The sequence below is a fragment of the Ischnura elegans genome, chromosome 5, assembly GCF_921293095.1.
Source record: "Ischnura elegans chromosome 5, ioIscEleg1.1, whole genome shotgun sequence".
NCBI lineage: Eukaryota > Metazoa > Arthropoda > Insecta > Odonata > Coenagrionidae > Ischnura > Ischnura elegans.
This window is the reverse complement of record NC_060250.1, coordinates 134,886,906-134,913,920: the sequence shown is the minus strand read 5'-3', so window position 1 is coordinate 134,913,920 and position 27,015 is coordinate 134,886,906. Positions and strand designations below refer to the sequence as shown.

The following is a 27,015-nucleotide window of genomic DNA, read 5'->3' as shown; positions in this document are numbered from 1 at the left end:
TAGCTTCAAATTTATTTTTATTAAGTATTTTGACAAATGTCAGGTCAAACCTATAACATAATTGATTGAGTTGCAATATTAAATGATAGGAATTAGCATAACAAAATACGAATGACAAAATTATTTCCCCATCCTAGGATCAAATTCTAGCTTAATCTTTCATAGAATGATAGTAGTGGCAATAATAGATTGAAATTCACCACTGAGCCAGAATTCAATCACAGAGAGGAGGTATAGCAAGGGAATATTAACAAATATGGCCCAGATCTATGATGATAATATAAGCTGATTTTGATCCACCTAGCAGTAACTGAGAAATGGTCACCATCAGTACAAAACATGTGCAGCAGTAGCTTTAATTATATCAATGACTTTAATTAGGTGTTACATGCATTAAAAAAATCATCAATATGAAGTATTTAAAGACATAGAAGTGGATATTGTCCATGATTACATGCAAATGAGATACACTGACAACTGAGAGTTAAAAATAATTCTTGACATAACATACAGCATGAATTGATAAACACTGAACTAATTTGATTCAAAAAGCTAAGGAAGGCTAACCTAAAATTAACTATGTAACAAGGTTTACAGGCAGAGCTCTTTGGTAAGGAATGAAAATTAATCATTTCCTAAAATTTTTTAGACAAATAAAACTTAAATGAATATTAATAACTAAAAATCAATAATCTTTCGCTCCTAATTTGAACTGCATGGAACGTCAGACAGCAAGATATAAATGCCATGGGCTGTAAAACCAAATTTCTTGCATTCCTGAATCTTAATTTGAATGAAACTACTCTTTGTACCAAGAGATTAATTACCGCCCACACTCTTCCTCTGAGACTTGAAACTGCACCTTACCGTCCTCACTACACCATACATTTCCAAAAAAAATCAATATCCCCACGAAAGCACATTTTTTCACAAGTTAACTTATGTACACATTTCAGTTGTATTTAACAGCCAGTCAATCAGAAATCTGATACCTTAAAACTGCAGCACCATACAATCCCAGCACCACATTTTCACTTCTTTAATTAACTGTTAAGTTTCATCCTCTAAGCTTTAGGTCATTGTGCCAAACACAGGGTTGTGCCGACATATGCTGGGTCCATACTCTTCGTATGCTGCTTTTGTATGGCACACTTGGTAGAATTCAGGCTGCAAAAGAAAGCTTTGCAGGATTAAATTGTCGAAACACCAGACTCAAGATTTGTGTTTCACAGATTGCTTCAAAGGAATATGTACCATGTATTTATGCAGAAGCATGATTTTGCACACAAATTCATAACACCAGACTTTTTCAAACAAGTATGAGCCCTTGACTGGTCTGGAAGACTGCAGCAGTTTTTAATTATGAATATTTTCCATTGAAATTTTCAAAATGTTTGTTATTCTCATTATCTTCCTATTTTTGTCAAATAAGGATAAAGTAGACTAAAAATATAACATTTTTTTTTGTTTTTCTGTAAAATGATGATAAATTACCGTCAGCAGCCTGAGAATATTCCCATTACCCAGTACAGGTCATGCTGACTCCAAATACACGATTCCAAAAGTGGTAAAAAAAAACCTTAGAGGAATTTCAAATAAAAGAACAAACAACTCCTAATAGGAAGAATTTATAAGAATGTATGATTGATATTTATTTGTTTCCTATCATTCATCTAAGGAGATACAATGGCGACTTATATACCGTATTTCCCGGCCGATAAGACGCACTTTTTTTCTCCTGAATGTGCTGTAAAATTTGCCTGCGTCTTATGCGCCGATGGTATACGGATATCACGGGTATAACTTCGTCCTATAATAAGCAACCATTTTGACAGGATAAATAATTACCATTAAGTATTTTTTAGTGTATCAGGCATTGGAAATAGTTCAATTCATTAAAAATTTTGATAATACATAGCACTCTTTTGAGCAGGTTGTTAGAAATAAAGTTTTAAAACGTCGATGTCTAACTCCCTTAAAAAAATTCCCGGATAAATCAGAAATGCATGCAATGTAGCATGTTTAGTTTAATCTTGCAATGGGTGCTGCTGCAAAACTTACATACATTGAGCTAATGGAGATGTCATCTATATGCTAATACATTGTATCTCTCACGATAAACTCACGAGTCTACCGGTACCACCGGCACTCAACCTTAGGTAACAAAGTATGAGCTCAGTGTTCAGTCAGTTCAGGCGTAATACGTATCTTTCTATTTAGTCTGCACATGTGCTTCTAAGCACAGAAACTTGGTAATTTCTGTATAAAAAGTCAAAATTAGAATAACCTAATGGGATCTAAAGAGAGAAGATTGTCGTACAGTATTGCGTTTAAACTTGAAGTCGTGAAATATGCTTCGGAACACGGCAACTGGGCAGCTGCAAGGCGTTTCGGCCCACCTCCAACCGAGAAGATGATACGAGAATGGCGGAAGCAGAAGGTAGATTTAATGAATGCAAATAAGAGTAAGAAAACTTTTCGTTCATGTTCTCCGAAATGGCCAAAGCTTGAGGAGCACGTTAAGACCTGGATAATAAATCACAGGAAGAACGGGATCACTGTTTCAACAAAAATGATTTTAATGTAAGCGAGAAAGTTGGCGATAGATATGTCTATAGCCGATTTTTCTGGGACAACGTCGTGGTGTGAAAGATTTATGAAGAGAAATGGTCTGTGCATGCGTACTAAAACCACAATAGCACAAAAACTGCCACCCGAATACGAAAGAAAAATTATCGAATTCCATAAATACGTACTTAACCTGAGAAAAATGAAGTGTTTTGAAATAGGACAGATAGGAAATATGGATGAGGTTCCCTTGACATTTGATGTGCCATCACATAGAACTGTGGACGTTAAAGGTGCAAAGACAGTTACGATAAAGACTTCCGGCAACGAAAAAACACGCTATACTGTTGTCCTTGCGTGTTGTGGTGATGGTTCAAAACTCCCTCCTTTGTTGATCATTAAACGAAAAACGCTGCCTAAGTGTACAATTCCACATGGAATTTATATTCATGTTCATCCTAAGGGATGGATGGATGGAGAGGGTATGAAACTGTGGTTGCAGAGGGTGTGGTCCCGGCGTGATTGACTTCTCAACTGCAGCCTTTGGATGTTTCAATCAATAAACCATTCAAGGGATTTATGCGTGAAGAATGGATAAAGTGGATTGAGGCACCAACTCACGATTTCACACCGACCGGAAGAATGAAACGGCCATCAATTTCTACCGTTTGTGAGTGGGTGAAAAGTCCTGGCAGAAAGTAAAAACTGAGACTATCATAAAGTCTTTCAAAAAGTGTGGAATCAGCAATGCGCTAGATGGAAGTGAAGATGACATTTTGTATGAGGAAAGTGACGACTCCCGAGAAAATATCTACGCGAATGATTTTAGCAGCAGTGATGAGGAATTTCTGGGGTTCTATGATGAATAAACTCTGATATATTTGCTCATTAATAATTTTAAAAATTTTTAATATTAAAGTTCCGTTTTTATGTAAAATGTTATCATTAAAATTCTTTTTTGTATTATCCAAGTATTTTAGTTTTTTTCGTAAATTCTAACCTGAAAAATCCAGGTGCGTCTTATGCGCCGGTGCGTCTTATAGGCCGGGAAATACGGTAGATGCTAAAGGTGCTTCCTGAGTAAAATAAATCATGTTTTTTGGAACTATCACACTCATAGTTCCATAAATGTGAAACTTATCATACAAATATTTCATAAACATTGAAAAAGAAACAGGTAAATCACCTGTAACCCTTCCAAGCGGTACAGAGGTAAAAAAATTTGCTTAAAAGAGAAATTTTGAGCTCCCACACATCATTTACTTGTGTCTTTCGTCAATTTGAGCGTCAAAATTTATTTGGTGGTTAGTCTCTTGTCAGGTTTATAGATTCAGGACATTAAAGTAATCAGTTTCAGTGACAGGAGAACATTTAAGAGCCTGGGAATTATCCAGAGTAATACAGCAGACTCCCGATTATCCGGCTGCGGTTTGTCTAGGATGCGGATTATCCGTGCTAAGAAGTTTCTCACGGTCCTAAGAAGTTTTCTGCGATCTTTAAAAAAAAATATAATCTGACGCAAAAGCACCAAGATATTGGCATTTTTTTTAAATAAATATATAATGACGAATTGATTGACTGACTGACTCATTGATACAATTTCGCAGCCCAAACTGTGATAGGTGTGGATATTTGGCTTATTGGACGTTAAAGTAAAAAAAAATCATCGGGAGAAAAATTCTGAAAACTTGAAAAATTCGATTAGTTTTCGAGATATATCGACTTGAATTAACATGGGAGCCTTATGGGACTAAAACTTGTTCACTTTTATTTTGTGCTTTTAAACGTCAGAGGAACATAATATTCAATGGACATAAACTGGATTTTTTTGTTTGGTTGCCTTTGCGATGAATTGATATTTAGTATTTTTTTATTATAGTTTGAACGCTTTCAATGCTTTTCTTATGGGAAAATTTTAGGAATTTTTTTGACCAACTTACAGTAATCGTACGACAAATTCCTTGAAATATAAGGTGGAAGATTTTTTGGTTGATTTTTTGGCTATATTGGAATCTTCGTACGTTGAAGCAATTCCGAGGAATAAACGATTTCGATTTTACATTGTCGTGATGGGCGAATTTTCAAACACGGATTTCGGCATTGAGACGAATGCCATATGAAAATTTGGAATCTTCTGGAAAAACTGTTGAGGGTACTTCGTACCCTCCCGTTCTAACTGTTTCTCCCATAACCTTCTTGGTTAATTAATAATTAAATTCCGAAAAATATCCTGCACGCGAAAAATCATTGTCGCCATTTTTTTGTGGAGCATACAATCTTAAATATCTTAGAAACCGTTCCAGCTAGATAAATGAAATTTTCAGAGTAACATTATTATGAAAAATGTCAACTTTTGCAATGATGGCCATTCCGCTCGATCGCTTCAGGTGCGAGTTATATCGATACAAATCTCCTTGGATACGGTTAAATCGCTAATAACTTTTTTGTAAATCAAGTTTTGAATACAAGAGTCATACACAATACAACTGCTAATGTTTTTCATCCGACAATAGTAAAATCTAGCGGATCGATTGATTACAGTTGAAGTTATAATCGATTTAAGTTTACATTCGATGGAGCCATTTTTCAGACCTGTTTACATAGTTACGGGGATAAAAATTTTAGCAATATATAAGGGAAGAAATGAATTATGCGTACATATAAATTTTTTAGAAGAGTAATGTTTCCTAATGAAGATATATCAATATGAATTTATATCTTTTTGTAATAGGTCCCCGTAAGAAATGCACGCATCGCCCTATCTACGTCACCAATATTATTACATAGGTGAAATTTAGAAAGCGGGGATAGTTGAGAAGGCAGGGATAAGGGAATGACCATAGAATGGAAGGGATATCAATAGGATTGCGAATTTTTCAATACAGGTGTCCCGTGTCAGTATAGTCGAAAGTTCGATTCAATTTTTATAGCAAATACGCAAATTGGCATAACTTGATTAGTGTATACGTTGGACCAATGAAATTCGGTGAATGGGTACATCTTGGTATTCCTCACAATGCGCAATGGAAATATGTTTTGTATATAGTCTCACGTTCGATATATATCAAATCTACTTTTTCTTAAAATATATCGAATTGCTATAACATATAGGATTTTACATCCCAGGAAATAGTTGACGAGGAATTATAGAGTATTTACCCATAGACTGGAATTAAAATCTACAGCATTGCGGATTTTACAGTACAGATGTCAGTATGATCGAAAAATTGACTCGATTATTATAGCAAATACATAAATTGGCATAACTTGAATAATATATCCGTTGGACCTATGAAATTTGGCGAATGTGTACATCTTAGTATTCCTCACAATGCCCACTGAAAATGTTTTGTATGTAGTCTCACGTTCGATATATATCGAATATACTTTCTCTTAAAATATATTGAATTGCAATGACATATAGGATTTTACATCTAAGGACATAGTTGACCGGGAATTATATAGTAGATGACCATAGACTGGAAATAAAATCAATGTAATTGCGGATTTTACAATACAGGTATCAGTATAATCGAAAGATTGAATCGATTATTGTAGCAAATACGCAAATTGGCATAACTTAAATAGTATATCCGTTGGACCAATTAAATTTGGTGAATGAGTACATCTTGGTATTCCTCACAATGCCCAATGGAAATATGTTTTGAGGGCCATTTCATCTCAAATCAGGCAGATAGTGCAAAATCATGTCAGGTGACCATCGCCGATTTCTCTGAAATTTATATATGTGAAAGCAGTATCCTTATGATGAATAACGATGCCTTTATCTCAGCTCAGAACTGAACCATCATAAAGTTACCGTCCTTTGCACATTGCAGTGTCAGGCCTCAGAGTAAAAAATGAAAAATCACATAAATGCTGATTACTAAGGAACCAAGGCCTGTAATGCAGTGGTTATTGTTTCATTGTGAAGAGAATACATTTATGCACATTATGGCATAACTTGAAAGTCATTTGAAGAAATAATAAACAAATGGGACTTGTTTAAACAATAAAAATTAGTCATTAGTTAACAATTTATTACTAAGAAAAGGCCACCTTTTATTTTCTTTAAAATTTGTCAGGGGGTAGTTTAAATGTTTTGCTTTCAATTAAAAAAATAAAAAAGGTAGTATTTTTATACTTTTGTTTTCAGGCATGTCAAAGTTAGGCATGTTTTCGACCCTTTTACACCAAGATTGCATACCTTCAAGGGGATAAAAATGAAGTTTCATTCTACTTAGCCTTCTTAACAGTGAAAAGTTCATATTTGAATGATTGGTTACATCTATTGAGTGAAAGCAAGTTCAATCTTGTTTACTTCCATGGCATCCAATGTGTGCATACACCCACTGCTACTGGCTGGAAACGGTGAATGAGTCGCAATTTGCACAGAGTATTTTTCAATGGCACTTTACACAAGTCTTCTACTTTGGGCCATGTGGAACAATTCGATGGACCTTGTGGATGTATAAGCGAGACACTAATGCCATTCCCTTCTAAACACACCGCAGTGATTTTAGAAATTCACCAGGTTTTTCGGAAGCACACGATGAAGTCATTCATGGTGAGATTTTGAGTACTGTATGTCTTTATATCTGATTTTGTTAGTGCCACAGCCTGTTTGATTGTGTGGATTAAAGAGAGAGCTGTAGTTGTCCTATGTCCGTTAACTACCAAGACATGAAACTGTTGATGCCATGTACAGGTGCTCCTTTCACCCAATCATTTTTTTGTCTAAATAGGGTGGTTTCCTATTATTGTTTATTGCCTAAATCGAAAGATTATTACTCCTGGAGTGCATATTTCACGATTTTAGATTTTTAAATGATGATATGTATCTGTTTTTTGCGATTAAATGAAAAGTGAAAATTTTCAAGTGTACGAGAACGCGACGCCTAAGTATGAATGCTGCAAAAAGCCCGCGTTACCTCTGGCTGCTTGCTGCCGAGCATGGCGATAGCGTAGAGTTACCTTCTAGCAGGTAGTGCTTGGTTTAAATAAGGATTATTAATACCCTATCAAACAAAGGAAACTCTCTGACCAAAGACAATTTTAATAGGTGATTGTTAAGGGATGTTTCCCGGAGCTCTGTGCCTCATGCATACATTGGTAATCTCAGATGATATAAAACTCCTATATAGCATCTAGGTCCCTGTGACGTCACGTGGAGTGGCATCGCATCGGTGCCAATCTGGCCTTCTTCAAATGAGGATAAAATTGACCATTGCCATTCGCCTAAACTGGGATTTCTAAAAATCAAATAAATTGTAAACATATTATGAATGCACAAAGGTGATTAACGAATCGCAAACAATACCTTTCGTTTTCTTAGATGAAGGAAATTACCCTATTTGGCTAGTTTAACATGTGTTAAATGCAAAAGTTTGATATTAGGCAAGGATATTCTCAAACATGTTCTACAAAGGACTTTTTTGAATATACATGTATATTCAAAAAATATACATATCCTTGATGGACCGCGAGGGCCTAACATCTAGTGCCATGAGCCTCGGTATAATTGCCATGGGAATTAAAGAACCTGGATAGCGTAGTGGTCTGCGCATTGGCCCAGAAAGCCAAAGGTCCGTGGTTCGATTCCCGGTCCAGGGGAATTTTTTCTCATGGCAATTCTTGTATATTTCACCGACGTTCACGCAGCAGGTTTAGAAATATAACACAATGGAAATGTGTTTCATCCCTACCCCATCTCACCAACTGACCTATTTCGGCCTACCAGGTTCAATTCTCCTAGTTTCTGGAGGCCAAATACTAGGTGAGTCACCAACTGAGCTCGAAGATATCTCAATATCTTACAGCAATTGTATGACGCGCACAAGGTTCAAAAACGAATGAGACCTAACGCGACGTATATCTGACGGCATTTAAGTTTTTTGAACTCTAATTGATTGACACAAAGATTTAAAGTTAAAACAAGGCTACTAATATTCACCATAGTCCAAACAGCACAATTTCGGAAGAAACAAACGTAGCATAAGCGCACTCAAACAAGACGAGACAGACTGGAAACTCAGGATGCGCAAACTACGTATATCACATTGTTGCGCCCTCGCCGCTTCGCTTTCAAGGCAACGACGTCAAATGCAAGATCGGACGTGGTTTCCCTTGCTCCTTCGCTCATAGCCTCGTAGCTTGAAATACGGAGGTGATACGCTCCTCGTAGCTTGAAATACGGATACACTCCTTCCCCTCGACCTCTCCTTCAGCGCTCTTCACTTATAAGTATTTCCGATTGCTTCTATCCACCATTTAGTCCAACAATGAACACACTCGTTCAAATATTTTAAACTGCAGGTTTTGACACCAATATAACTTTCAGTTGCAAAAATCCTCATATAAGCATCTGAAGGTAATTTTTGAAAAATCATGTGCTCAGCGTAATGGAAATTGCTCGGCAAGGCAGATATTGACTATTAACCAGGCATGTCCTTCAACACTATGCGTTTCTCTACGTTTGATAAGCGATTACTATACGCAGTATAAATGCCGCGGAATGCCCATTCGTGGCAGTAAATTTACTGCGCGCTCCGGAGCGAATCACCCCACGCAATCGTTTCCAAGTTCACCTCTGGGGTACCGACGTGACAGCGCGATGCTTACAATAAATGCAAACAGGAGCATTTTACAAAAACGTCACTAAGGGAGAAACTCCCCTACCTGCTGCTTGATTTTGACCCAGGGTTTCAAATGACTGACTCACGCTGAAAACCAAGGCGACTCAGTTCCCCTTGGACTTGCGGCCGGCGAAGGGGGAGGGGAAGATAAGAAGTTTGTGTAAGAGGCGCACCCCCCTTTTTGGCTTCAATTTCTGGGAAAAAAGGTGCGCCTCTTACACGCGCTTATACGGTACTTGCCATAAGACATCAGGGAGGGAATCGCATAAGCAGAGGACGCTTTCATGAACAGGGAGAATCTCATGAGAGGTTCGCTAATTTGTAAGAATTTAAAGAAAAGGTTAGTGAAGAGTCTGATCTGGAGTGTAGCTCTCTACGGTGCGGAAACGCGGACATTGAGGAAAGAAGACGAGAGAAGATTGGAGGCATTCGAGATGTGGGTATGGGGAAGAATAGAGAAGGTGAAATGGACGGAGAGGAAAAGGAACGAGGAAGTAATGGATATGGTTGGCGAGGAGAGGCAACAATTAGATGAGGTGTGGAGGAGACAGAGTGTATGGATGGAGCGAATACTTAGTGGGGAGGGGATGTTGAAATTGGTGTTAGGGGTAGAATGTTATGGAAACAAGGGAGGGGAAGGAAATGAATTGAATTTTTAGATAGATCGAAAGGAAGTAGGCCTTACAGTGAATTGGAGAAGGCAGCGCTGGAGGGAAAGCAAGGCCCCCAAATCACTTCCTTAGTACTCCATGGAAACCTACATCAATCGGTAGAATACTATAATAATAATAATTCCTGAAATAATAAACTCCAAACCAAAAACTCTTATTATCATAAATGTGTCTCCGCTTTCGCATCAAATTTTCAGCGTGGAACTAATTCAAGGGTTATATTTCCTTGCCTTATTAAATGGAGTGCAGAAAATTTCACAAAGTGGCTCAGTATCATGTCTTGCGACAAAGTACTATCAGCGATATTATCTCTCAAATTTACCAATGTTCCAGGACCGCATTGCGGAAGGCTGTAGTACTTCGTCAAAGGAATCATTTTGTCTTGCATAGTATTACACTGCTACATGTGAAACACCTCCAACGTCCATTCGGTTATCGAGCATATCTCCTCTCACTATTTCATCAAAATCTGTGGTGGTCGTGAATACTTCCGTGACCCTATCTTAACTGATAGCCTATTCGTTTAGTTTGCGAATATATATTTAAAGGGCCTGCGGCCCCCCTGAAATTTCCCTCTCTCTCCTCTTGGCTTTCGGACTGCAATGTTTGAAGTGCATGAGACAGTTTCAACATTTATTCACAGCTGTATGTTGAAAAACTGTTTTCAGTAGTAATGGGGAAAGCCAAGCAGAGAGAAGAAGGAAGGATTCGTGGAAGATGCAGCTCGCCAGGCGAGAAAGAAATCCCTATAGGACCCTGTCTTTTTTCTCTCACAATCAGCCCATGGCAAACATCGTTTTCCCTTCCTTCGATGCTTGGGAGACGGACGGAGAGTTAGGAAGAGGTGAGGGAGGGAAGGAAAGGTGAGGGACTGGAAGCGACCTTGAACGTGGTCTCTCTCGCCTCTTGCTCGCCACTCCAGGGCCATCTATCTGCTTTTTGAGAGTTAAAACTGTTGATACAATTTCTGCCTATGCCGTGAGCCCTCTAGAATATACTTACGCTATGGGCGTATTCAACCACATGCGAGTCCACGACAATAATTGCACATTTGTGATATGAAATATACAATTAAAGATCGTAAGTTACACTCCTATGAATTTGCGAATGATTAACCATTGAAAATTCTTCTAAAAGTAAACGAGAGTTTTTTTTTCCGCCACTGATCGTTGTCTACAATAGTAGAGCAGACATCCAAGTAAACTTGAAACATTCCTTGTCTGCAAATAGATCAAATAATTCCGATTTAAAAAGGGTATTCTAATGGAAATAATTAGCCCAGTGTAGCTAAATATTTAAACGAGTCGATAGTCGCTTGAACTCATCAAACGGGTAATTAGGGGGTTGGGAGCATTGTTGTGTCACGTGTTTCCGAGTTATGTGCCCATAAGTTGCTTAAAAAGGAAAAAAAACTCATAATATCGTTTGAATGGATGAAATATACGGAGAGTACGCTTTTTCGCCGTCAACAATACTTAAGGTCGTCTTAGTAACCACGATGGTATAAGCGTTGAGAGATTGTTTTAATTTTAATATTTACGTAATGGGGAGAAATACATTAATGATGACCGGTGAAGTTATTTAAAAAGGCCGATTTTTTGTAATTTAGACCTTTCTCTATGATTGTAGCTACTCCCTTTCTGATCGTAAGGGTTTTAACACAATAAACTTAAGCAATTTATAACAGATTTAAAAAAATAAAAGATCTGAGACCAATTAATACCAATACCCAGCCGCATATTTCACATATTTCCATTGGGCATTGTGAGGAATACCAAGATGTACCCATTCACAAAATTTCTTTGGTCCAAATTATATAGTAATCAAGTTATGCCAATTTTCGTATTTGCTATAATTATCGAATCTATCTTTCGATTATAGTGACAACTGTACTGTAAAATCTGCAACGATATTGATTTTATTTCCAGTCTATGGTCATCTATTACATAATTCCTGGTCAACTATGCCCTTGTATGTAAAATCCTATATGTTATAGCAATTCGATATATTTTAACAAAAAGTAGATTCGACATATATCGAACTTGAGTCTATATACAAAACATATTTCCATTGGGCATTGTGAGGAATACCAAGATGTACACATTCGCCGAATTTCATTGGTCCAACGGATATACTATTCAAGTTATGCCAATTTGTGTATTTGCTATAATAATCGAATCGATTTTTCGATCATACTGACATGCGCACTGTAAAATCCACAATGCTATTGGTTTAACTTCCAGTCTATGGGTGTCTACTATATAATTCCTGGTCAACTATGTCCTTGGATGTAAAATCCTATATGTTATAGCAATTCGATATATTTTAAGAAAAAGTAGATTTGATATATATCGAACGTGAGACTACATACAAAACATATTTTGATTGGGCATTGTGAGGAATACCAAGATGTACACATTCACCAAATTTCATTGGTCCAACGGATATACTATTCAACTTATGCCAATTTGTGTATTTGCTATAATAATCGAATCGATTTTTCGATCATACTGACATGCGCACTGTAAAATCCACAATGCTATTGGTTTAACTTCCAGTCTATGGGTGTCTACTATATAATTCCTGGTCAACTATGTCCTTGGATGTAAAATCCTATATGTTATAGCAATTCGATATATTTTAAGAAAAAGTAGATTTGATATATATCGAACGTGAGACTACATACAAAACATATTTTGATTGGGCATTGTGAGGAATACCAAGATGTACACATTCACCAAATTTCATTGGTCCAACGGATATACTATTCAACTTATGCCAATTTGTGTATTTGCTATAATAATCGAATCGATTTTTCGATCATACTGACATGCTCACTGTAAAATCCACAATGCTATTGGTTTAACTTCCAGGGAGGAGGTATGGTGGAGGATGGGGTTTGGGTGACGAGAAGTGGGGATATTGAAGGTTGCGGGAGATAAAAAAACGACCCTTCTTAATTCCTAAAATGTCATTTTGACTGTCGATACCGTTAATTTTTAAACCAATAAGTATTTTAGAAATTTTTTTAGACCCACAAGAGGGACCCGACACCCGTGACGTAAAAATTATGCCGTGCGACCGGGCGTGTACCACCTGTGTACCTTCTTATCTGTATCACCTTTACTCTACAAGCTTGAACTAAGTTATACAAATAAAGGTACATTTTAGCAAAAATCGAGTGTTATCATATAAATACCGCATGCATTTACATTATGCACAAGCATATATTGTAAGCAAAGTACACCACACACCCAGTTGTGTAAAACTATCAGGCACGCCTACTCTAGGGTTAACGAGGATGTTTTAACTTTGGAACATTGCTCAATCATTTATTTCGCTGGATATCTTAAGAAACTCTTGGCTAAAAGTGGATGCATTAACTGCAAGAAAAATTTTTCAGGGAAGAAAACAATTGAGGATAGGTGTCAAATATTAATCATGGAAAGAACATTTCCAGGAATAACCAAGGATGTTGAGGGTTTGCTGTGTCCACCGAAGAGGTTTATCAGAATTTGTAAAAAAGCTCTGTTAATTTTCAGATATCAATTTAGTGATAAACCTCATAAAAGGATATTGAGAAAGTGGATGCTTTCAAAAGCAGAGAGGTTCCTTAAGTTAGGGATGAATTATGAGCCTGAGGTTTGTAATGAACATTTAATATTCACTCTAAATTTACTTTTTCAATGCATGATAAAAAGGAGCTGTAAGTGATTGTCCCCAGTTGCTTCACAGGTGAAACAAAAAATTAATACTTTGTTTAATTTATAGTAAATACATGCAACTGAATCTTAATACTTATGTAAATAAAGCAGAATGAAAAACTCATTTTAACTATCAATTCGTTTCTGAATTTCGATATAAGCAAGCCCTGACCCCAGCATTTACTCAGTAATTGACTGATGATAACAAAAGGAAGAGAATCTCAGCTGCTGGATGAAATAGTGTAGAAGTGAGTATGAGGAGCTCATGGCAATCAATGAATCAAAGGATGAAATGTGTCGATCTAAGGTGTGTCCTATTTCAGCTGTTCATGACCTACATTGCTGTATCCATATGCGATAGATGGCCGTTATGGTGAAATATTCTATAAAGTCCAAAGAATTAATGACAATGAACGTAGTAAATGTAGTATTTCCTCATGCATTCATTCACAAATGGTTTGAATTTTTAAGATCTTCAAGTCTGCTCACCACTTATGGAGAAATACATTAAGGATTAATATCTCTTAATAGCTAATGTATAACAACTATTTTTAATCAACAGTTATTTAATTGAAGGCACCTGGTTTTCTGATTTTGACACCGAAAACTAACCTTTACCACTCGTTAGTACATATTACATCGCATGTAGCGCTAACGAATGTTATCTTAATCACAGACACGTATTGTGACGCTTTTGTATACACCTGCTAGTGTTATAGCCTAGCAGGAAGTGATAAACACTCTTGATCGCAGTGCATTACAGTCCTCTAGAAGAAGGCGAGTCAGTTTCCATCTAAAATATTGGCACCGCGTGTTTATAAAACCTGAGATTCAGATAATAGCTGGCACACTTGCATGACAGCAACCCACTACATTCGGAGAAATACGGTAAGCTCCAAAGAATATGCGATGTTAACCCCAAACAATGGAACTAGTACTCATGAATGTAAAGAACACAATTAATTACATTTAATTAATTGTGTTCTTTACATAATTACAATTAATAAAATCAAACTTTTGCCAGTAAAGGTATTATCAGTTAACACAACAATCTGTTGGATTCGAAGTAAAAATTTTCATATTGCTATGGTCATACGATATAAATACTGCATTATTTTCAATGTTCAAGTTCATAGTCAGCAATGCAGGTGACCGACTTAAAAAATAACCAAAATAAAATATTACTTGGGCTCAAGCCCAAATAATGAGAAATTCTCAAAATATTACGGCTTTCTTGTTATATAGTTACATGTACATATATACATTGATAGATAAGTCTTGAAGTTTCAAATTTTTAAATAGGAAGACAACATGGTAAAAATCAGGGCATCTAATTTTCTTTACATTGAAAATGACAATAATTAATAATATCAATCAAAACAAATGGAGCAAAAATGCAAGGTTAACTTACTGTTGATGCTAACATGCTTCCTCCAAACCACACGGCATATCTCTGCATGTGGTGAGAAATCACTTGGACATCTATAGGTTTTGGCTGCAAAATGAATGAACAAATGGAAATAAGACAAACAAACATCATAAGCTCGTTGATTAAGTCACTAATTAAGAGCATATTCCCAGAATAAAATCATGCAACAGCCTAAAAGTTTTAAGATATAAACTAGGGGTGAGCCGATAATTAATTTCAACATAAATACTGGCAGTAATTAAACCATCAGCATAATGTAATGAAACATCAAAATCTAATAATTTTTCCATTTTTTTAGAATAATGTTTTAAAGATATTGCTGTTTATGTCTCCATTGAATATATATTTTGCTTTGCCCGCTTCACCACACTTAATAATGTCCGTCCTTTGTTGGCAAATTTCTGAAATAATCAAATAATTGGCTGTATTTTGAAATCAATGCAAAAGCATAACCTATGGATATTTGAAATTTGATACTTCCAACCTCTGCAGCACAACCTAATTAAATAGTGCCAGAAATCACACTAAGCCTCACTATCACATATAACTCATGGTGTAACTGGAGGTGGTCACTATGTGGCATGTGGAAGTATTTTGTGAAGTACATGACGACCCCAATAAGGCATTTTGCTGACTTTGTAATTCACTTGTCTCGAGGTGGAAAAAATTCTCAATCGTATACTACAAGTAACTTGCGAGTTCCTTTGAAAAGCAACCATTTGATCCACTTCCGAGATCTGAAAAAGAATAAAATAAAATGTGCAAGGAAAAATATTTAAAATGACACACCTTTATAGCCACTCGAGAGGCCTTTTCATAGACCGTAACCTCCTTTCCTGCATTCTCGGACCTAAATATATTTCATCACATCTCAAAAAGTTGGCAACATCTATTTCTTTAACGCCGATGAGGGGCCAAATAAGGTACAAGTCGTCTCACTACGCATCCTTTTTTACCTTCTACCATCATCCGATTTATATTATCAAAGATGAACGCCCTCCGAGCACCACACTCGGGATGAATTTAGCTGTATGTATTCGAGGGGTGAGAGGGGGAGAAGCAAAGCGGGGTGGAGACGGGATCGTTCTTGTATCTGCAACGCTGCGTGGGCATTGGAATATTCTCTTTGCGGACGCAGACTCAAATTAAGCATTTTTTGGCTAAACGGTGTCAGATACGTCAAAATGCACGAAATTTTTGCCCTAATTGAACAGTAACTTAGCCATTGGCAATAGGGTGGTTTCCTATTATTTTTTTATTGCCTTAATCGAAAGATTATTACTCCTGGTGTACGTATTTCATGCTTTTAGATTTTTAAATGACAATATCTATTTTTCGCGATTAAATGAAAAGTGAAAATTTTCAGGCGCGCGAAAACGCGACGCTCAAGTATGAATGCCGGGAAATATCTCCGTACGTCGTATTTCTGGTTCCCCCTCCCGCCCGGTGAGGTGACCTTGAGGCGAGGCTTAGCGCTGATACGTCGCAGGCTGCCAGCGGGTAGCTGAGTACCTTGCTGAAAGGTAGCGCTTGGATTAAATAAGAATTATTAATACCTTATCAAACGAAGAAAACTTTCCGACCTTAGCCAGTTTTAGTAGGTGATTATTAAGACATGTTTCCCTGAGCTCTGTGCCTCATGCATGCATTGGTAACCTCAGACGATGTATAACTCCTATCCTCTCGTGTAGAAACTAGGTCCCTGTGACGTCACGTGGAGTGGAATCGCATGGGCGCCAATCTGGCCTTTTTCAAATGAGGATAAAATTTGACCCTTGCCATTCGTCTAAACCGGTATTTCAAAAACCAAATAATTTGTGTATTATGAATACACTAATGGTGGGTAACGAATCGCAATCAATGCCTTTCGTTTTCTTTGATGAAGGAAACTACCCTATTGTTGGCAAATTTCTGAAATGATCAAAGAGTTGGCTGTATTTTGAAATCAATGCAAAAGCATAACTTATGGATATTTTATCAAGACATCATGCCAACATATATATATATATTAGAGATGGGTCGAATAGCAGATTTCTTGAATTCGAATATCGAATTCGAATATTAAATCATTGCTCGAATATTCGAATACCTCGAATTTCGAATACCTCGAATACTAAATGATGAATGCTGGTATGTTTGACTCGGTTGCCTTTGCAGCAGGAAACACAAGATTTTGGGGAGTAATTTTGATTTCCTTTAAATGATTCGAACAGGAATTTAGCTGATTAATGAATATTTTAATTTTATGGAAACAATTGGGCATATAATTAATTCAACTAACATCGCTTTACCCTCACTCCTGCTGCCAAGTGCTAGCTGACAATCTGAGGCATTTTGCAAAATACAAGCTCTTTTCCACCGGATTTTCTTCAATTATTTTGTTAGTTTTTTTTGTTAGTTATTATTATTAGTCCACCTTTGGGAGTTCTCACGAGATAAGAAGATGAATTGGAATTGCTATCAGGCAGAAACCAAATATTCTGAGAAAATATCCCTTTGTCTGGGACTGTAACAATAAAGATTTATAGCACCACTCATAAATTGTAACTTGATATATGTTTTCGGAAAAAAATACGGCATCAACTCCCGAGAATCTCTGCTGCTCATATCGAGTTTCGCCAGAATGCTAAGTCTCCGTCGTATTTTGACATTTATTTCTTTGCGTAAAATGCTTAAATAAACTCAGAAATACGTCGTGTTTGGTCTTATTCTTTTTGAAATTACGCGCACATTACTAATATTTCAATTCAATGAAGGTGTAACATCAATTGACGAAAGTCATTCTTAGACACCTTTTGTGCTAATAGATGACTCATGCAGCGGTTGACCTCCACAGAAATGGGGAACTTCCAAGCTGGTAGGAAAAAAAAGGTCAGCGGGGGAGAAAAGGGAGGGCCAGAAAGACGTTTCTATTGTTCTCGTGTAACTTGGTATTTTTTCGAAGCTAAGGTCTTCGTAATATGAACCCTGCGCGAGCTGTGACCTTTCTTTTATTTCGAAGAAGAGGAAAGCCTCAGAGGGGGGGCTAGTGATGAATGGAGAGGGATACCGGATCTTGGGAAATGCGCTAATGTAAGTATCCCACGTTACTCACACAGCTGTTGACCTCCAGAAATGGGGAACTTCGAAGCAGGTAGCCAGAAAAAGGTCAGTGGGTGAGAAAAGGGGGGAGGGCGTGAAACACGTTTTTATTGTTCTCGTATCTCGATCTTTTTTTCGAAGCAGGGGTCTTCGTAATGCGATCCCTGCGCGATCTGGGGCCTTTTGTTTGATTTCCGAGAAGAGGAAAGCGTCAGAGTGGGTGAGGCAAGTGCTGAATGGAGGGGGATAGCGGATCGTGGGAAATGCCCTAAGGTTGTTATCCCACGGCACTGAGGTTCTCCTGGTGGGGGGAATCGGGGATTTTCGGATTTTTTCACCCGACCATTTTCGGTTCCCCTCGTCGAACTCTTTTCTCCGCTAAAATCCACGAATTTGATGTAATTCGTCAACTTGCGTAAAACGGCGCAGCGAGCACTAAACGACTAGAGTTCTCTTCATTTTTCCGAGTCAACTACCAACGACGTGCGTGCGACAGTGTATGACGCGAAATTCAAAGTATTCGAGGTATTCGAGGCGGTACTTTTCGCATAACTATTCGAAACCTCGAATATCGAATACTTTCTAATATTCGAGGTATTCGAGTATTCGCGGATACTATTCGCACATCTCTAATATATATCTATACGGAACGACCATAAAATATTACATTATTCGAATTTCGACCTTCCCCCCCTAAATTGCATTTGAGCAAGGGTCAGGGGTTCACCTAGAGGTCTCAAATTTTTCAGGCCTTATTTTTGATCGGTCCCACAACTTTTTTTCATTGGGCCAGATGGATTTGAAAAAATCAATTTTTCCGATCCACCCTATTGTACAAGATAGAAGTTTTTTTTCCAAAATGTGTCTTAGGCCTGTATCCTCAACGAATCTCCGAAGATGAATTGTGCCTGTAGGGGACCAACCCTTTTTTGTGGTCTTCCTATCCCCACGTTCGGGATATTTTATGTTTTCCGAGGATCACAGACCATGCACGCATGTGAGCGCATGCTCACCAAACCGCCCCCTACAATGATTGCGTATTGTATAACTCTCTGCAATGTGACAGTTTGGCATGATGTCTTGAATATAGTTCCTGCTGGCATAGGGTCATTCCATTCATTTCATCAATCCCCAACAGTCCTTGATCACAATGCTTCACATCATGTGACATGCAGCCAAAGATGTGTGGTTTTTGGAAAAGGGCACAAACATTTGTGGGAAGATTGGTGATGGTTTTCCGGGTTTACACCGCGTTGATAAAACCGCGGAAACCTCCGTAATAATTTGTGGGAAGATATTTAATTGGTAAAATTATATTCAAAAATACAAGTGAAGGCAAATGCAGACCTAAATAAGTGAAGTGACGTGAAGTAGCACCAATACGACAGGAAAGCGGGGCGTAAAAGTTACCAGGAGAATTGAGGGGGTTCATCTTTCATTTTTTGATATAACCAGCTCTAGATGAAATGAGTGATTTTCTACGGATTATAAGCACTCCTTACACTGAGCTTCCGTGGTATGGTGAAGCCTTTGACAAACCTTAATGCCTTAATATTTAAGCAAATGCAAAAAAAAACTCTGATTTGGTCCATCATATGCAGTTAGGACAACAAAAATTTGACAATCAATTTAAATTTTCTCCAACACAACGACCCTAATAAAAGTCTACACAGCTACATATGAAATCATTTCACGCTTAACGTTGTGAAAATATGATAAGATAAGCAGTCAAGAAGTCAAATTTTAATTAGATTCATTCACAAAATGAACATTTTAACAGTCAAGATGTCATATCTTTTGTTAAAACTGATGACTAAATTCAGCAAACCTGGAATTTCATCTTTTAACCCTTCCACGATCATGAAAAATGAATATTTTCTATAAAATACCCAACACTAAAGAAAAAAACAACAGTTGCTATTTTTACTACATTTAGAGCTTCTGACAGGCAATGCGAGGGTCCCTTCCGCCATTAGTTCGTCAGATGATTTAGAGAAGTCTCGGTTGCATTGCAGAAATGATTTACAGACTCATCAGCCTAAATTTGTTACTCAACATCTTGTTCATTTGTTGATATGTATCAGATTGCATTACAATCGTTATTTTGTACTGGAGAGGTCATCAGCTTGGGTCAAACTATTGCATTTACCAAACTGAGTGTGCGTGCACAATTTATAAGATAAGGTAGATAACACATATTACTGTGGCAATTTCCAAGTAAGTTTTTCATGGCTTAACCTGGATCCACTCAAAATATTTTTTTAGATTAATAATTGATATTCTAGGGGAACGCTAAGGGTCTCATTTTTTCAACATTCTGAAAATATTACGTTGATCGGTTGCGTAGTTTCCGAGATACAGGCAGTGACATAAGTATCACATTCTCTGTTGTCTTTTGGTGCATGGTAACGTTTCCCCAGATAAAGCAAATATTTTTCGTATTTTTGCTGCTGAGTTAATTAATATGATAAAACACAAGAAAAACATTTATTTTGGACACATTATTATTTATGTACACTATTTTCAAGCTTTTGTTTTCATTTGAAGAAACTTATTGAAAATTTAGCTATAATTTTCAGTGTTCCATTGCCAGCGATTCATAAATTTTTCGATGTAATGTCATTTCACAAATGTGGGGTATATTTAAATTTATTATGTTTTCAAATGCACATCAAGAAAAATTATTTTAAATTTATGTAAAGTTTTCGCCAGGAGTGTCATGAAATTACAGAACTTTGAATTGACACAAAAAATAATTTGTTGAAGGTAAGTTTAAATAATATTTTTACATGGAGAATAAGTAAAACAGTTGAAAATGCATTACCCCAATTTTGGAAAAAAATAGAATAAATACATATTTGAAAAATATTCTCACAACACATAAGAGTGTATTGTAGTATTAAATTGAATGAAATGTGAATCAATTTGTTTCAAATAAACTAAAGATTGATTTAGATTTGAATGCCGGCATACACGTACCATTTTGAGTGTTAAGTAGAAAAGCAATATTTGTCCATATTACATATATCGCATGCAGTGCGGTTGATGGAAGCCCAATATTCTCCAGCACGGCAACGTCATATTTTATTTAGTATAAAAAGGGACTAAATGATCATTAGCATCGTAACATAATTCATTGTCTACCTCCGTTGAAAATGAAGTAGTACGGCGGCTATACTTGGATTCGCATCAATATATGGCCAGTAATGTTTGCACTATTACACCCCTGAACTCTAATTGTGACCAGATTTCCGCTTGTGAACAGATTGTGAACAGCTACACCCAAAAGCCAAGAAAAAATATTCCACCAGCACCACCAAAATGGATTGACTTCTGCCAAATGAATTGCATGCAAGGATTGATACCGAAATACCCAATCATACTCCTATCAAAAGAGTTTTCTCGGTGAGAAAAATCCCCCTGAAACGTTCTTTCAATTTAGTGATCTACGGGCATAGCTCCCATAATTTGTCTTTCATGTCGGGCATCGTATAGTCAACACAGTGAAGGCATTTACTTATCACATAAAGGGAACTCATCACTCAGCTTCCCTTATTTTTAATAAATTACCACCGCATGTAAAAACTCAGTCCAACATTGCAACCTTCAAGCGCGAATTGAGAAGGCTGCTTTTATCCAAAGCCTATTACAATCTAGACGAATATATGTGTGATAATGTATAATTGATCTGTGTCGTTTTTTGTGTGTTTGGTATCTCTTTTTACCTGTAATATTCTCTTGACCATGTTCTATGTTCTATTCCTTGGACCAACAGAACAATAAAAATTATTATTATTATTATTATTATTATTATTATTATCACAAGGAACCTATTCCTTCGCTTGGCTATGGCACCCATTGAGTTCTGAACATCCCCAGAATCATCCCAGGAATCATTCCAGGCATCGCATGGAAGGAACCCTGTTACAACCCCATAACACTAAAGTTCCTATGAAAATTTTCATCTATTCTACACTGATATTAGGAGATGAAAAAACAATACACGCAGTATAATTATCTGATTCTGCCATGAGAAAAAAAGAGAACTTCATCCGCAAAAAAACCATTTCAAAAATTTCTACACATGCTTTTTTCCTCAATTCAGGAAGATCTGTTTTGCGGAATAGCCTAAATCTTACAAAAAGACCTTCCTGTCGCCAATTGGCTGCCTCTCTTTTTACTTTTTTCTGTAGGAGAAGTAACGTAAGCTTTGTTGACTTCGAATCCTTTTCCTTACGTGAATCTGGTACCGAAATTCTTCTGGTCTTCTCTTGAAATTAATTAGTATAATCATTATCAAGCCACAAAACAAGCTCCACTCTTGCCTGAAGTTGTCTTCCCATTCAATTTTCCACAAGCCCACCAGCCTGATCATCTGCAATGTCCTCATCAGTGACAACTGCTGCTTCTGGTGGCTCAAGGTATATTGATTACACTTTGTCAAAGTCTTCGTTTTACAGAAGCTCTTTGGCTTCATGAAGTGTAATATCTCTAAGATATCAATTTCACTACTATTAAAATTTTTAATTCAAACGTAATTACCGGAATAAAAGTTAATAAATGCAAATTTATCACTTAGTTGATAAATAATAAATCGTTTGGCAAGAATACGAAGGAAAAAACTTTGAAATCACCATAAATTCTAACTAGAGCATAAAATTTGCAACTTTGAAGATTGGCACAGGGATCCGCCCATTGTGATGCCCAATCAGATGCTTACAAGTGAGACTGTAAATAGGTAATAATGAGAATCTGAGCATAATTGGGGATTTGGAATTAAATATGAAATTAAAACATGGTACAAACGCGATTTCTACGTGGAAATTTTAATACAGAGAAGTCCAAACCGAGGTCCACAAATGCACCGCATTCAAGGGAGATCGCGTAAGCAGAGAGGTTCGTGCAGGAGTTTTCTCCATGCACTATGCGTGCCAAGGACTAGGAAATTTCATAATATGAAGGTTAGTAACTCTGAGGTTGTACATTTTAAGCATATGCCACTTTTAGTTCTTCATGCTCACAAAAAAGAGAACACACCACACTCAAAGTAGGCTTTAATAAATAATTTTAGAGCATCTATCAATAAACAATATTATAATGCATACCTTGATTCTTCCTCCGCTCAACTGCTCACTCAACCTGAGCCTAGCATCAACCACTCTTTTTACATCCCTTTGCAGACGGCGTCCAAAATCCCGGAACATAGTGGAGCCTCCAGAAAGGACAATATTGTGATACAACGGACGCCTAACATCAATTGGGCAATTCTGGATAACATTATCAACAATTTCTGATATAGGGGTTGTGAAGTCAGGATTAGAAAACTGCAAAAAATGCAACCAAAACCATTAGTGACCAAAACCATTCAAATACCACGTAAAATTCATCAAGGTAAACATCTTTCTTGGCGTACAAACCTCTGGATGGAAAAATATTTCAGGACCAAGAAATCTCTCGTACCCAACATCAACAACAAAAGGCTGCTTCGTGACAGAATTAACACCTTCAAACTTTTTCATCCATTTGGGAGAATCACTGTCATACTTGGCAAATTCTTTGGCAATATCAGGGCATATATAACAAAACCTTTCCTTGATTGCCTTGGCAGTTTCCAAAGACTGCTCCGGTGGGATTCCAATTTCTCGCTCTCGCAAAAGAGATTGGATGAAGTACGTAATATTCCGTCCAGCAATTGGAATATGCTTGATGCAACTGCCAATTACATAGCCATCAGCCTGGGAAAAAAATTACTTGGTTCAAAAATAACATTTGTCTTTCTGTTCTGTGCGTCGTTTGGAATTATGAAATCCACATACGAAGAGAAAAACAAATAGAGGATGACTATTCAAGCCATAACATAGAACTCACCACAGGAATTACATGTGTAACCCCATCTCCACTATCAACAACGATTCCTGTGAGAGTCCTTTCACCTATAGTTCTTGAGGCCCAAGAAGCCGCTAACGCTAACACAGCTTGAACAGCAATGTAGAGGCCAGGCACGTTGAACGACTCGAACATTATTTCTGAAAGAAAATCAATGATATAAACGAAAAAAAAACTTAAGACACATGCATTTTTAACAATTCTGTTACCTGCAGTGTATTCTCGATTCTCTGGAGTATTTAATGGAGGCTCAGTTAATAGGAAACAATGATCCTCCGGTTCTGCTCGGAGATACCGAAAAATACATTGCTCGAGGAACCTTTCCATCAAGTCCCAGTCTTCAACCAGTCCATGCCTCACAGGATACTAGAATTTGTAACCCAAGTTTAAAAATATTCCCACATATTGATATGAAATTGATAGCAAATACAACACCACCCAAAGATATACCTACTTTGACTGAATATCCCGTTGCCTCAAATGCCTCATCTCCAATGAAGAAGTCTAAATCCTCCACTCCTTTAGTTAGCCTTCTTATTGCTTGATCACCTACTTTTGCTGTTTCTTTGATAGCTATTGCAGACGGAATTATGAACTGGGGCTCTTTGTTGGCAGCAAACCCTAACTTGGTGTATCTAAAAACATAAGTATATTACGACGCAAACTTGTACTAAAAACTCAAATTCACGTTTACATTAGAACAAGTAACTTTAACCATGAAATATAGAAATAGCCTAATAAATAAATGGCTCATGACATACAATGATCGTGTCATAAGATCAACACCACAATCGAAGATATGGCTCGAAGTATTGACGAAATTATATTACATACATACCCAGTACCCACGTCGATGACACAAGCAGGTAATCTCCCAGTCATTGTGGGTCAATTATGACAAAATTTTGACGGGCCTGTGCACAACACTACATGAATAACCTCCTTCCGTTATCTCCGGCACACCCGTCAATTAATGACTAAGCCAATATGGCGTCCAATTACATTTCGCTCTTGTCCTTATCTGAACGTAGGCGAATTAGAAATGGTGGAAGTGGCGAACTTGTGGTTGAGAATTCTCAGATCCTGCGTTTATATTTTTTCAATATTTACGAATAGAGGAATGGCCTGCTGTGTAAACAGAAAGTGGGGAGTAGTACACGTTTGATGCCAGTGAAAAATCTTGTTTTGAACGTGAACAATTCTAATAATCTTGGAGAGACTAATGCTGACGTACATTTTTCCTGCACACCATGTTAATATCTACCACTACTTGAACACTACCACCACTACTTTCCTTGCATTTGTGCCTGGAATATTATTGAGAATAAAAATTTTAAGTTTCCCGTTAGAGTTTGATCAGGTATAATAAATAGTGACCTATACCATCATTTCTTTTTGTCTATTTTCTGCAGCACCGTTAAAATCCGTTCTTGTGAGCTTCAGCATTCCGTCAGATAATCAATTTCAATTCAAACGCGATAAACCCTTTTAAGCCCAATATCTGTCGAGCTTTGCCTGACCAAAATATCGAGCCCAGGTTGCAACCGTCCCTGATAACCATTAGAGGTAATACATAGGTACTCCTTTCCTTCCGCCTCTGCCAGCAATGGATTCTGAAAAACCTCAAAAGGGATGGGGGGCGTGCAAAATATATCTTGAGCATTCTTTACGTTGATCATTGTAAAAAATAATCAAGTCACGAGCAAAGTTTAAGGAAGTTATAAACAAAATTATTATACCAAATACAAGACAATGCCATCTTATGATGTAAAAAAATTACAACTGAAGTTCTGCAACGTGGGCGGCCCCATAAGGGGGGTGTGCTCCTATATATGTAATCTACCACTGGCCGCTGCCCGCCAACATAGATGGCAGCAACAATGTTGACTTCTTTATCTTCAAAATGTTGCCTATGCGCAGTCATATGACAGCTGTCTCAGCTGTTTATGTACATAAACAATTCAGCCACTCAAGAGGTGAAGAAGCAGTGTATTTATCACCTGTCCAGACATCACTCCACCTGCAGTTACCACAGCATTTACCCACAATAGGTTTTCCAACGCATATACCAAAACACATCTACTTACGATGCTCACTATTGAAGACTCCAGGGTTTTGATCTCCAAAAAAGTATTCTAACCACCTTGTCCCTAGCATCCATACATGTACATAGACCCCATTTTAGGAGAGCCTGAGCCATCTAATTATTTCATATGCTCATAGGACCACCATTGCAACTCTAAACATTGCTTTGACCTTAATGTAGAGCTTGTAGTCAGTGGCCAGAGGTGATAGTATCCAGGGGGTCTATTCTCTAACTCGAAGCGCGGTAGCTTTCTGGTGGAAAGATGCTTAATTAAGCTACTTGCTCCCACTTGTATTCTCTAACGCTGAAGCTCCGGCGAAGGGAGCTTGCAGAAGCTACCGGTAGCTTATTAGGCTCCAACCCTTATTCTCTATGAGATTTGAAGCTACTTCCGTAGCTTCAAACTAGCTACCACGGTAGCTTCGCGAAGCGCGCCCTCGAACCCCGCGCTTCAGCTAGCTACCATCAAAATACATAGGAATTCCCATAGGGCCATGTAGGGTTCTTGGGAATTCCTATGAACCGCCGTGAACCAAGGCTGCTATTATGGATAAGCGTTGCAAAAAATAGCATACGCTATTCTGCGGGTCATTATAGCAACGACCCCGTATTATGAATGAAGCGTAGTAATAATTTTGTTCGGAATAGCAGCATGCTATTTCTTGCGCGAGCTATTTGGAAGCTCCGCCTCTTCCCGTATGAAAAACTTTCTGAACAGTTTGCGCAACCAATGAGGGAGAAGATATTTTATATATTTTTCTGTATTTTATGGAATATTGACTTGCAATCACAAATAATTGCTTCATTTGCATTTAAATATTATATTAAACCGTGGATTTATATAATATGCTTTGAAAATCTCGTTTAGGAAATCAGCTGATTGTTGTTGTTTTGATAATATCACAATGGCTTCAGACAGGTGGGTTAGGTCATAATTTTACTGTTATAATGATGA

General features: G+C 37.3%; 1 protein-coding gene and 1 non-coding gene across 2 annotated transcripts; one reads left to right on the top strand and one right to left on the bottom strand.

Moving 5' to 3' along the window:
- Window positions 1-25,160, bottom strand: LOC124159601 (actin-related protein 3). Its single transcript, XM_046535526.1, has 8 exons — window positions 24,813-25,160; window positions 24,429-24,609; window positions 24,184-24,340; window positions 23,957-24,114; window positions 23,506-23,823; window positions 23,194-23,412; window positions 14,990-15,073; window positions 1-1,167 (listed from the first exon to the last, which is right to left on the bottom strand). Exons 1-8 carry the CDS (start codon window positions 24,854-24,856, stop codon window positions 1,072-1,074), a joined length of 1,257 nt encoding a protein of 418 aa, XP_046391482.1. The 5' UTR covers window positions 24,857-25,160; the 3' UTR covers window positions 1-1,071.
- Window positions 8,109-8,181, top strand: Trnas-aga. The gene has a single exon. It is a non-coding gene; the product is annotated as a tRNA-Ser (tRNA).
- Window positions 25,161-27,015: the final 1,855 nt, after the last annotated feature.